Source organism: Eucalyptus grandis, chromosome 3, assembly GCF_016545825.1.
Source record: "Eucalyptus grandis isolate ANBG69807.140 chromosome 3, ASM1654582v1, whole genome shotgun sequence".
In the NCBI taxonomy this organism is placed as follows: Eukaryota; Viridiplantae; Streptophyta; class Magnoliopsida; order Myrtales; family Myrtaceae; genus Eucalyptus; species Eucalyptus grandis.
The window spans coordinates 39,013,608-39,027,380 of record NC_052614.1 but is presented as its reverse complement, the minus strand read 5'-3'; the positions used below and the strand labels follow the sequence as shown (position 1 = coordinate 39,027,380).

At 38.2% G+C, this 13,773-nt stretch overlaps 1 protein-coding gene across 1 annotated transcript; it reads left to right on the top strand.

Moving 5' to 3' along the window:
• The first annotated feature begins 1,357 nt into the window (after positions 1–1,357).
• LOC104437402 (replication protein A 32 kDa subunit B) lies at positions 1,358–8,310 on the top strand. Its single transcript, XM_039308166.1, has 10 exons — positions 1,358–1,623; positions 2,063–2,173; positions 2,273–2,370; positions 2,479–2,520; positions 3,448–3,525; positions 4,187–4,265; positions 4,391–4,483; positions 4,559–4,638; positions 7,748–7,816; positions 7,975–8,310. The coding sequence occupies exons 1-10, from the start codon at positions 1,516–1,518 to the stop codon at positions 8,006–8,008; spliced, it is 792 nt and encodes a 263-aa protein (XP_039164100.1). The 5' UTR covers positions 1,358–1,515; the 3' UTR covers positions 8,009–8,310.
• Positions 8,311–13,773: the final 5,463 nt, after the last annotated feature.

The window sequence follows — 13,773 nt, the reverse complement described above, 5'->3', positions numbered from 1 at the left end:
GCCGACTCAGATAACAAGTCCAATCAATAGATTTGGAGTTGAAGGGGACTTAATTGGAAAAATTTACACATTTAAGGACTTGATTGAAAATGATGCATAAGTTAGGGGTTCATTAGGGAATTAAGCCATAAAGATAAGGGATATGTGCAATACAATTCCTAAAATTTATCAAGAAAATGCAATTAAATACTAAAACTTGTCAAATTTGTGCAATTGAGTTCTTTAGTTGACACCGTCAACTTGCTCAATGAAAAATGCCGATGTTGCATTTTTAAATTCATTGCTATCTCTTATGTGACTATTTTATTTATTTTTTCTTTAGATAATCTTCAAATAATATTTAAAACTTTAAAAAAAGCTAAAATAATTATAAAAAAAAAACAAAAAGCAAACTAGAAAAAGAAGAACAAAAAGGGCGGGGAGTCACTAGTGTGGTGGGCGTTGCCATCGCTGCCCATTGTCAGAGGGGGTGGCGAGGCTTGATAGGCTTGGGCAAGCTCACCTAGATTTGGACGATGCCAACTCTCGCTCGGGCCTAGGGAGTCTCGTCGGTCCTCACCTGAGGCTAACGAGACTTGTTGACATAGTTGAGGGCCCACATCGCCCAAATTTAGGCGTATCGCGTTGGCGCAAGTGAGGCCTGAGGCAAGCTTCATTAGCCCCGGGCAAGGTCTCACTAGCCCTTGCTTGGGGCTAGTGATGATCGCCCGGCAGCCTTGCTTGAGATAGGCGATGGTCATCCACCTTAGGGGAGGGTCAGCGTCGCTAAATCTGAGCGTCCTCAACTTAGTCTGGCAAGTCTCGTGGGCCGTTGCCACCGGCTGTTGCCTAGGCTCAATGAGGCCTTAGTCGAGGCCACCAAGGATCAACCAACCTTGCCCAAGGTCACAAAAGGTCCCCTGGCCCCTCCAGTGACATACACCAACGACAAAGTCCCTGTTCTTCTTTTTCGGTTTTGTTTGTCTTTTTTTACTTTAATTATTTTTGTTTTAGTTTTTAATATTATTTGAATAAAATTTAAAGGAAAATTTAATAAAAATGCCAAGTAAGAGAGAGAAATTAATTTTAAATAATGCGTTAGCATTTTTGTTAGATGAATTCAAGGTATTATAGAAAGATTTGATTGTATAGATAAATTTGATGATATTAATTTTCATGATAAAAGGATTTGATCATACAAGAGAGAATGAGGGAAAATAAATAATGAGTTGATAAATTTTAAGATTTGATTGGATTTTTTTTTGAAAGTTATAGGACTTAATTGTATCCCCACCGTAAGTTTTAGGAATTGTAGTATATATATCCAAAATGATGATTCTTTTTCAAGCATTTCATTTCCTAGGAAACAACAGAGAAAACGAGGGAAAATGAATACGGGGGCGGGAAAATCACGACCTTTTTGAATGGAAAAGGAGAGGACAGATCGTCGAATCGACCTCAGTCGCTAAAGCCCGCTCTCGCATTCGATCCCCTAGGGCTTCGGAAGTCGCGCGGCATCCGGAGAAGAAGACGGCCATGTTCGGCAGCCAGTTCGACGGCGCCGCCGCCTTTTCCGGCGGCGGCTTCATGCCCTCTCAGTCCACCGCGCAGTTCGCCGATCCCTCTTCCGCCTCTCCGGCCAAGGTAAAGTAGCTCCCGCGCGCTCTTCGCTTTATTTGGCATTCGCGGGAGAATGACCGTCTCCCGAGCTCTCTCCGATTCGATTCCTCGAGGTCGCGCTCGCCGTGCTCGCGAATTGCCTCCTCACGAGTCGCGAGTTAGGGTTTCGAAGAGAGCCGAAATCCGGTGCTATCGTTCTGTCGAGCGGTTAATCGCGAGTGCGATTCTATTGCCGACCGCAAGCGTTCATGATTTTGTTATTGGAACTAAGAATTTACCCCTGTTTTAGGTGGAATCTTGTTTGTTTCTGGGGCAAGTTCGTATTTTCATTACTGAAGTGTTTGGATGCTGAGTTTTGAAGATGTTCTGATTATATATAACGTGATTGTTTTGAGATTGAACTGTCTTTGCATGTGCGAAATATTCAAGCGGGAAGTTTGATACCTTGTGTTTTGTTCTGTAGAGCCGCGACACCCAGTCTTTGCTACCTGTGACGGTGAAGCAGATAAATAATGCCTTGGTATCGCACGACGAAAAAATCAATGTCCTTATTGATGGTGTCGACGTGACTAATGTAGGCGGCGCTCCTTGAGTTTTCTGCTTTTTTCCCTCTCTATTCCCTTTTTCTAGGAGAATTGTTGAGACAATTTCTTGATTTGTGAACCTTGACTAGGTGACTCTGTTGGGTATGGTTTGCAATAAAGCTGAGAGAGTTACTGATGTTACCTTTTCCCTTGACGATGGGACAGGGCGGATCGACTGTAATAGATGGTGATAATAAACAATCCCCCCCTCCCAACTATATTATGACTTCCATCTGAGCATTGATGGTACTCGATGCTAATCTCTAATTCGTATCTTCACGTTTTCTTTTTGCAGGATCAATGAACCTTTAGACACCAATGAGATGGAAGGAATCCTGTAAGATCTCTTGTGATGTATTGTTATTCTTAAATAGATGTTAAATATGTCATATTTCTCATATTCTTTTCCCTGTCCAATGATTTTCTCACTTTGGCAATTGCAGTAGCTAACTATCTCATTGTAGGTGGTAGTTTATCAGATCAATGTAATTCTAATCACTTGTACATGTCGTCAAGAGTTAATAAAAGCAGGGTGGATTTCTGCTAGGTAGTATTTGTGGAGGATGCTAAAACAATTAGCATGGATGAAATATTGGCACTTTAGCTTAGTAATTTTTTTCCCATATGACATTAAACTTAGCATCATTGCTAGATTGGCAGTTTAGATTTGTTGATGCCATTTACAAATTACATTACATGGTTTCAAATCCTCTGATAAAGCCCACTATACATGCATACATGCATCCATGCATCCATGCATTGTAATGTTTGCTTAAATAGAAACGGATAATGTATAAGGCTTTTCAAAATCATAAAATGCCGATAATTTTTTGCTGTTTTGAGTTCTTGAATTTTGTGAGTTTTTAAATTTAACTTGTGTGCAAAGTCAAGCATGCCACTGCTTATTTATTAAGGAGGCGGCTTTCTTTTAACTTGTACCCAGGAAATATTGTCTTCCCTATATCGTAGATTTTCATTGGATGATTCTCATTTGGAGTGATATTAGAGTGTTTTACAGAGTGAAAGTCTATAAGAATGCCTGCTAACTTCTCTGCTTTCTCTTTGGAAGCCATTTTCATCTAGCATGCATGATTGGTTCTTGTAGAAATGGTCATGGCTGATTCTGCTGCAAATTTTTCCATAAATTGGAACATACTGAACTTTAAGATGTCGGCAAATTTCCTTTGATTTGCAAATAAGCCTTTGACACAATTATACCATTTGTTTGACCTTTCTTGCTTGTCGGCTTTACTTAATGACTTAGGGATGGGATGTATGTCCGGGTTCATGGGCACTTGAAGAGCTTTCAAGGCAAGAGACAGCTCAATGTTTTCTCTATTAGGTATTGATGATCTCTCTTGCATTCTTTCGCATGTGCGCAGGTTGCATAATAATGCATTTCAACTATAACTCGAATAAACTCCATCTATTTGTAGCAAATGATATGGTCTGTTAATTTTCCTTTTATTAGTACATCTGTTATTATTTCACTAAGGTATTAGGATTTGTTCTTTTTTCGTATTTCTTGTTTAATTAGGACATCAAAGGCCATTTTTTTTATGACATTCAAATTTTTATGGCCTTTACATTTGTCTTTATCTCTTGTTAGATACCTGATAATTATAACTTGACATACAAAGCTGCCAATTTATCTATTAGTACATGCACATGTAATTAACTAGCTCTGCTAGTTTTTCTCAGCTGACATATGGCATTAGTCTAAAGCTTGGAATTGACTTTATAATGGATGGTCACCATGGCGTCTAGAGATTTATATGAAAGACCGCTTGCGCTGTCTATGTAAAGTTGTCTGTATGACCTCTTATTTTGTACATAAAATTCTGAGCTAGGTATTAGGTGTGGACATGACCAGATATGCTAGTAGATGGGATATGGTCAAAACTTTGAAACTCAATATGATCCATATGTTGGCATGTTGCATTACTGCGTGTTGTCTGCCTTAGATAAATGGTGGAGTTCTGATTTGATTTTTTTTTCTTCAGGCCTGTGACTGATTATAATGAGATTGCAAGTCACTTTATTGAGTGTGTCTACGTGCATGTATATAACACCAGGCTACAGGTATTTCTTCTTCAAATAAAAAGAGCATACAATGATTGTGTATAATGATGGAAATGAGTATGAGGATGGTTCTCACGTGTTATTAATTTTCTCTCTTATTCTCACTTTGCAAATTCTGCTTGCAGAAATCTCAGGTTGGTGCCAGTGTGCAGCCTCAGGTGACAAATCCAATTATGAGCAACTCCATGAAGCCACATCCAGCGCCTCCACCAAATCAGGCATGAACCTATCAGATTGAATTGCACTTGTAGTTTTACATAGTAATCATGTCTTAAGTGGATTTTCTTGTCCAGTTACCCGTCCAGCGTAGCCTTGATGGATTTAGTCAGAATATCCAATTGGTTTTGGATTGCTTTCTGCGGCCTGAAAACCTGTGAGTCACTGGTTGTTTCCTTGGTTTACTTGTCCCCTGACCCCCTTTCTTTCTCATCTCCTTTTACTAATCTTTCTTTCTAATTTCTTTCTATTCTACTCAATTTCTAATACAAGTCTTTAGTTGATGATTCTGTGAAAAAGCAATCATACTAGGGGTTTTGATTTGGTTAGAGAATACATACATTCCACAATGTGGTCTTTAGGAATGAGGTTTTTTTCCTCATAACGCTGTCTGATCTTTGTTGAAGTGCATCTGCTGTCAACATTGTTGTTGTACGACCTTCCCCACCAAAATTGACCCTTTAACCTAGACTGCTAGATTGGGAGATACAGTGCATCGCAAAGTGTGATCATAATGCTTCAAAAGGCTTATTCTATATTCCAACATTGAATGGGGAATATTTGCAGTAAATGAATGTAGAATGACAAAGTGTGGGACTAGTGCTAAAAGTCAAATTTTGAAGGAAGGACTCATGGCAAGAAAGGGGTTGGGTCTTTGTTGCTGTATATATACTTCTACCTTGAAAGAGCATTGAAAACATCACAGAAGCAGAGCTGAATAGCATGCTCAAAAGTTACTTATCATTTAGTTTTCAACATTTTTTGGAAATTCAAACTTTATCGACTAGCTTAGTCAAAGATTCTACTACAAATAGTACTGCATTGTTGATTGTGATGGATTGATGTGTATAGTCTAGCTTGAGTAGTAAAGTCCCATGTATTAATCATTTGCTCCCCTAGTTCCTAATGTTTTACTGAGGTGGACACCATATTTGCCTCTTACTTGGCCAGTTCTGGGCTAAATGAGTTAATTTATAAAAAGGCTACTTAAATAAGGAGAGCAAAGAAGAATTGAAATTATTTTAATTAAAAAGAAGAAGAAGAAGAAGAAGAAGAAGAAGAAGAAGAAGATGGGAGAGATGGTAAAAATTTGGTTGACCTGAAGAAGAATGATGAAATGCTGCACTGTTGGAGGCCAACAGTTGGACTTGGAAGATAAGGGGGATCATAGATGTTTTCATTAATAAATCATGTATGAGGAATTATATTATCCAATTTGCAGTTTTAGGTATAACATTAACTTTTAGTGACTCAGAAGCTACTGAAGATTCTATACCACCAATTAATTTTTGTTGTGTTCCTTGCAAAATGCACCTCATGAGACAGTAGCAGCCTGAGACTCCTTAAAATTTGACCCTCCCCTTTAAGCATTGTGATGGCAAGTGAGCTCGATGGCATGGCTGGCATGACCCATGCCACCTGAGATGAGCTAAGGATATTCCCAAGCTTAAGAGCACAGTCATAATAACAAAAGAGATGATTGACAGATTTAGCTAAGTGCTTACACATTCAACACCAATTTGTGTGAATAAAATTCCATTCCTGACATTCTCAATAGGAAGAACCTTGTTCCAAGCTAACCTCCAACAAAACAGAGAGATCCTTTAAGGGAGATAGGGCAGCCAGATTTCTCTAGAGGGGAGTGAAATAGGGAGAATTCCCTTAGAAAGAATTACATGTGTTTAACACTTAATGTCTTGCTATTTGCTGGGTATTACACCATCTTGTCATACATGAAACCATGAATTTGAATGAAAAAAGAAAATCTGAAAGGGAGTTAATTGAGGAAAGCTTCAAATGAAAATTCCTTATTAAAGTTGGATTTAATGAATGGAACCACCCTCAAAGACACAGTCAGAAGCCATCGCATGCTAGTTTGCTGCTATAAAGAGAATGAAGCAGGGAATGAAAATCTAAGAGGCACTTCACATGTCATGCCAGAAAGATCCTGTATTCCAATTTCAACTCAAATACAACGAAAGGAAGAGCTTCACCTCTTTCTTATAGATTTCCAAGCACAAACCCGATAAGGGTAAGAATCTTCTGTTGCTTCTGCAAGATCTTAAGATTCATTAAGCATTAACAAGTTTGGAGACTTCCTACATAATTAAACATTTGGTTGTGGCCAAAAACTACTGCTATTGCCTAATTTTGGTGAAGATGGACCATTGCAGCAATCCACCAACTGCTTAAAGGATTAGGATTGTTCTATCTGCTAAGACCAGTACCATTAGGTTTTTACTGAGCTTCCATTTTCACAATTTGTTTTTTTTGTTGAATTCATGTTCCTATTTTAACTTTGTGTTGGTCTCAGTAGAGTCTCTGAATGAGATCTTGTGAAGAATGCGACAAGCACTGTGCGAACGAAGTTTTCTGGATTTTAGCAAGTCTTTTTATTGAATTGTGTGACACAATTCTTCTCTTCAGCTTGATGGTTAGGAGATGTGATGCTTCGAGGAATGCATTCTCCTTGAGTTGTGATTTGCTGCAACTCCTGTGTGAATTCCAATCCTCATAGGGCTGACCAATTTAAACTCATAGTTCCACAACAAAGGATTGTAATCAGAAATGTCCGTCATATACTTTTCTCTGTTTTGAAGATATTATGTTCAGCCATAAAATATGCAGTACCTATAATGGAATATATTATACCAAAATTTTGTGGGATCCAAGTGATCTTTAATATTTTACAATGCCAATGAAAATGAAAACAAAACAGCTTGTAGCGGATAACACTACAGTTAATAATTAATTAAATGTAAGATCAATTCTCTTTCTTTTTGCCAAATGAGAAAGATCAATGGTCTTAAGAGATGGTAAAAGTGATAACTTCTCCCTATATCCTTGAAATCTAACACTAGGTCAAGACTTGGCTAGAACGGGGAAAAGGGCTTATGGATAAAACGAGAGTGCTAGTGCATTGCATGGGCACTCAAATTAGTATCCACCTAAAACAGCTTGCCTTGGTTTTGTGGGTGGTCTTATTCCCTTATATGCTCACTGCAGAAGCCTGTGGAAGTTGTGTCACATTTCTAGACGACATTGGGAAGATGATGAAGATGAAGATAAAATGAATCAAATTTTGCAATGAACTTACAGAGAACTGTCAATTTCTCTTCTGGACTTATCTTCTTGTGCCTCTACTCTTTCATGCAATGTTTGTGTCAGTTATTAATTTGCCTATTAAGGCGGATGCGTCTCAGCACTTCTAGGTTTTATTCCATTATGCATGGTGGCCTCAATGACATGGTTTCTTCACCACACAGGAGACCGGAGAGGGGTGTTCACATCAATGATATTGCGCAGCAATTGAGTCTTCCTGTGGATAAGATCAGGTCTCTCTCTCTCTCTCTCTCTCACACGCACGCACGCACGCACACAAGCACGCACCCACGCACCGGCAAGTGTGTGCATAGACCCAAAACCTGTACAAACCTATAGCCTCACCCCTAGTCTGTCTTGAGCTTTGAGTCTTTTGGTTGGGCTGTGACAGGAAGCAATCCCTTATTTGGAAGAGGAAGGTTTGATTTACTCGACGGTCAACGACTTTCACTACAAATCAACTACCAATGCGTGATGTCCGCGGTTTCCTCTAAACAGCTTTCAGGAGAGACATTCCAATACGGTCGCCTCCAGCTTTGCTCTTTAGCATGCCTGGCAGAGTGGGTAAATGAAGGCCTACATCTTTCGCTTGTTATAAAGCCTTCTGTTGTTCAGCTTATCTTTGTCATGTACATAGCGGGACATCTGGAATTGCGTATCTACCTTCCAGCAGTGTAGTATATATCGTATTTTCCCATGATTAGGCCAAATGCTTTTTGCCCAAACATAGTAATTTTGCACCCACAGGATACTACGTTCGCATTTTGCGAATTACAGCGAAAGCTTGACAAATAGTAAGTTCTTAGAAATGAATTTATACTCTCCTGTAGAAGAGGGAAAAGGATACAAGAGCAGTGCCTCGAGTAAATGGAGCAAAACCAAGGGTTCACGCTTGATATGGTGTCAAAGAACTGCATGCCTGTGGCCTCTGTCACAGGTTCCCAAGTCTACCGGTGTCTTTTTCATTCCTCCAACATGGACAGGATCGATGGATGATTCCTGAACTGGGGTTGGCGTTAAGACTTTAGATTTTACTCAAGAACTTGTCCCCATCACTCGCCTTTTGCTCCGTTCCAATCGGAATGATATGTCCATTTACTCAATTGTTTGCTGTTACCAGTCCTCATGACCTCGTCCGACCTGTCGCCATTTTGGCCAGAAACCCAAGAGTCAAGCAGGGAGAGCATCGAGTACTTAGTGATAACGTGCTATAGGAAACGATGCATATCCACACACAATCAAAATTCAGTGAGCGGCTTCCTGTAGCCGAACTCTTTTTTGATGTTTTGGGCCTTTCACCTCGGCGATCTATTCCATCGGCGAGAACAGGGACCGGGTTGGGCTTATGCAATCACCTGCTTAAATCCTCGTTGATGTCGAATGAAGTCGCGCGTCGAGTACACATATGAACGAATTCCATTGTGGCTCGTGCTCGATTTTGCGATTTCAAGGATTATCTTAAAAGATTGGCCCTTTTGAAACCTCAAATAAACCATTATTTATTTTGATCTCCCTTCTATAAATTACGACCGAGCCGAGCCCAAATCAAACTCAACAAAAGCAGCAAGTTGGATGGGCTTGTAAACTATAAACCAGCAGTTGGGCTTTTTTTTTTTCCAATTTTCTTTCCCAGTTAAAATCGAAGAATCAATACCTTCAAAAATTGACAAGGAAAAGAAAAGAATTATAGTCCTCCAGTACATAAATACAGCAATACTTTACTATTTTCGAGACCGCTCGTGTGAGCTGATAATACTGGGTCTGGATTGGAATCTTTGGTATTTCTATTTTAATTTATTTTATTATTTTTTTCGCTTATTTTTTAATTAAATAGTACTCCCACCGCCCTCTGCAATTGGACCTCGTGAGAGGCGCAACTTGAAGAGAGCACGTGCAGGGGCACTTGGATTGCCGACGATATTTGACCCACCTAAAATCAATCTTGTCTCTATTTTTATTTTTGCTTTTTTTCTTAACAGCCCAACGTGCAGTTTTTATTAGTGTTTACCAGCATATTTACAGCAAGCACTTTCAATTTCTTTATATATTTATTTATTTATGAAGCAATCGCTGGGGAAAAGCCCAAGGACTGATCGCTCACGCCATGACGCCATTGCCCAGGAGAATATGCAGATTTGACTGAAAATTCATATAGATCTTTAGGTTTAGAGGTCCTAAAGATCACCCTTGCACAGGTGTCAAATTTTTTGATGCTGTGTAGGATTTTCAAACAATGAAAATTGTAGCCAACACTCAACTGGAGGTATTTTTAAAAGAAATGATACTCAAGTGATCAATTAAAAAAAATTATGGCACAAAAGTAAGCGTTTGACTGAAATTAAGTCATTGAAAATATCATTTTCTCGAAACAGATTGATACACTATAATTTAGCTTTGATTTGAATAAATAGATAAAATTTATAACCATCGTATGGGTTTTTTTTTGCACATATATTTCACAATCTGAATAGTTTACGTTATGGTATTTGTTCATTTTCCCTGAAGATGTCATTCGACGGGCTCACGACATATATAATTCTTTTACCCCACAATTTATATCAACCATATTTATTTAGTGAACACCCTCGCTTGTAAGTTGTGTTCCATGTTGGATGAGAGCGTAATGACATTACATAGGTAACTGGAGTTAGAATTAGATTACCTGTCCGGACAAAGGTAAAAATACAATGAAACAAAAGAGCGACATGATTTTATCCTTAGACTTGTGGTGGGACACCGGGGTAGAAGTCGTTTTCTTGAAAGTTAAGTTGATGTTTGGTGTGATTTTTCACTTTACCAACTTTTTAGAGTTTAACACAAGTTTTCCATTTAATACATCAAATAATTTAAGATCATACAAAATATATATTTAAACAGATCACACCATATTGTTTGTTTTAGTTATTATAAACTAAAGTTTGTTTTGTTTAGCTAGAACTCCACATTATTAAGCCCATTTGTTTTGTAGAAAATGAATAATTTTAAAAATATTATTCTACAAATATCGATTACAAAAATTATTTTCATCGTGCACGAGACATAGATTGTTATCGATGATGAAAATATTTTTCATTGACAAATTATTTCAAAAGATATAAGCCAACATTTGTAGGAAAACATTTTTTATATGGAGCCTCAATATAGACCAATGATTTTTGTAATCTTACCGACACTAAGCCAGCGCTCATGTCGGTGTAAGGAGCAGTCATCATAGAAACCATATTGCCTTAAACAGATTTTAATCGTTCCTTCATTAGCATGGGCATGATTATTTGGCTTTTATCTGTTTATTGAATTTTCAATAAAAAAAAATCATTATGTTCAATAACCTTCACTTTAGCGAAGACGTTTTATGTAACAACAGAACCTTCAACATTACATTTCGTGCATGATAACAAAGTTCATGTTAAAATATAACATAATGTCAAGCTCCACATACAGTAAGAGCCAGTTTGAAACATCATCCGTCTCTCTCTCCTTCAAGTTTCAAATAAAGCTGCTAGGTCAAGAAAAAAATAGTTATTATTTTCCCTCTCAGTAATCTTTTTCTCAATGCAATGGCTTGGAAAAAACCAAGCTCTAATTTAACAATTTTCAGTACCTAATCCGACTCTTTTTGTCCTGTCCTTTTCTAACTCTTCGTCGTAAAGGAAAGGCAAAAGTGCCCTACCTATATAACTAATGTCACAAAATAGCAAGTTAGGCAGCAAAGCGCACGCATTAATCATTTGCTGCGACTATAGCCACATGATTAGAAGTCCTCAACACGCTCTAAGTGTCCAAAAAATTCAAAGGAGAACAGAGTATACGAATGCTCGGAAAGCCCTCCAGTCCATTTTGGTGCACTAAGAATTAATTTCAAAATTTTCTACTATAGTTAGATAAAACGAGTTTAACGAGCAAAAAAATAAAAAAGCATGACCTTTAGTGTGATCAACAACAACCGGTACTATATGATACTACACCACGTGTCAGATTGATGCAAATGCTTGTATTATAATTAGCAAAAGATATAACTAAACTTTCTTGACATGCATGGATCGGTAGGATCATTAAATGGTTAAAGAAAATAGTACATTTTTTTTTTCAAGTGTGTGATGGTACATAACATTTTCACATGGGAAGAGAGTTTCTCCACTCAAGCAAGCTGACATTAACAAATACTAGGTCATAATGAAAAGCGTCCTTGCTAACAAATCAATATTTTACTCGAGGGGACAATTCCTTTTGTCTTTTGAAGTTATGTGATAAGGACGGAGTGAAGATCAAATCCCCTACATTCCCTAAGATGAGGACTCTACTTTCGTCCAAGGATCGGATGGTTCATAACACTTCAAGAACCTCCCAAAAACCTATAAAGTCCAAGTTGCCACGCCACGTGAGAAACGATAGATATGATCACACTCAAAGAACTCCCCCCTTCATTAAAGAGGATGTAGAAAAATCAATCCTAAAGAATACTATAGGCAAGCAAAGACAATAATAGTATCTACCCTCGAAAGCTAACACGTCGAAATAATTGTATAAAGTAAAGGGCGGAGGTCATGTGACAGGTGATCATAATAAAGATATAAAATATGAGAATGAGTACAAGAGGCGAACGTGAGGAATGATTCTGGTCTTGCCGACCCCAGTTGGCGGTTTGACCATTCGAAAAGAAAGCTTGCAGCCTTCTCGGGTAGCCAAAGACAGCCAAATCATCGCTTAATCTTAATTATTTGTTTAGGGTTCTCTCTCTCTTTTTTTCTTTTTTACTGTTACAAAAGAGGGAATCAATCAGAAGAAAGTCTCTGGAGGTGAAGACCAGACCATCTGCTCAATGCACACTCCCGCCGAACTCTCTGCCAATCCCTTTCTCTCTCTCTCAACCACTTCCTTTTTGATTGCTTGATGCTTAGCTATAATCCTTGAATATTTCAAGTGTTCACATGTAATAGAAATTCAAATCTCAATCGTCAAAAATAAATAGAAACAATAATGAGGTAAAAATATTTCGACAAGCTGACTAACATGATCCGGTAAAATAATAAGGTTTATTTCATCTGTCAACTTTATAAGATGGTGGTTCCGGGTTTTGAGGGGGCTGGTGGTGTGGCCATGTGAAGCATTGCTTAGTGGTCCTGCTGCCTGGTTGCAGTGTGCATGCACTGGGGACATCAGGCCGGAGCGTCCGGAGTGGTGGTGGCACTTGTTGGCGGATGTCAAAAATTGACCATTTTACTTCTTGTTTTTTCCCCTTCTTTTTGTCTTGTTTTCCTTACATGTGAAGCAGTATTAGGTGGGGCTTGCTTCCGGTTTACACAAGGGGAGGATTCATCTTCCCCGCAAAGTCTTTCGAATTTAACATTACAAAAGTACAGAAGCGGCACCAAATAATTAACAAACCTGGAACAATCCCGTATATCTAAATATGCACATAGTCACCCTTTCGTTTTCCTTGGAATGAAATGTTCGGGAACGATTTGAGCAGTCACCTAATCTCACCCGATACGAAGAAAATGATCTAGTTCCATAAAATTATCCATTGTTTTTCCATTATATATGTTAAGATTAATCTAGTGGTAGAAAGGGTATCGCCTGTAAAGAGGACCTTTAGTTATGATACAAACTTTATAATTATATATTGGACAAATATTTACACTATATCAAACAATATGATAGTCAAGTTCTAATTATTCATGCTCTATTTAGCATTTCACCATGTATGTGCATACTCGTTCATTTTTGTTAGAATATTTAAGTATTAAACTACTCGTTCATTTAACAATTTAAACTTTTAGAAAAGTTGGTTGTGATTCCATGCAATTTCACTTCATATTAGAGCCACTGTTCTCGAGGAAACTCTAAGTGCAAGGGGTGCATATCGCATTGGGTGCACTTTGGTGCCCACCCAAATAAATGCATCCCCACCACACAAGATGTTCACCCTATGGGCACAAGTTTCATCTAAGGAGGTGCTTAGTCAAGTCCCTTCCTCAATAGTCGTGTTTCAATGTCAATTGTACTAGTCGTGTTGCTGGTCGAGCCTTTGCCACAGAGTTGGCTTTTTTTTTACACCAACCGCACATACTACATCACTCAGTAACTATTTTCATCATTTTTCATAAACTCCACATGTCACTCCTAGTATGATTATGAAGTTAGGATATATTGCAATATATGTGTTCAAAAGTCCAACCCAAAAATTTAA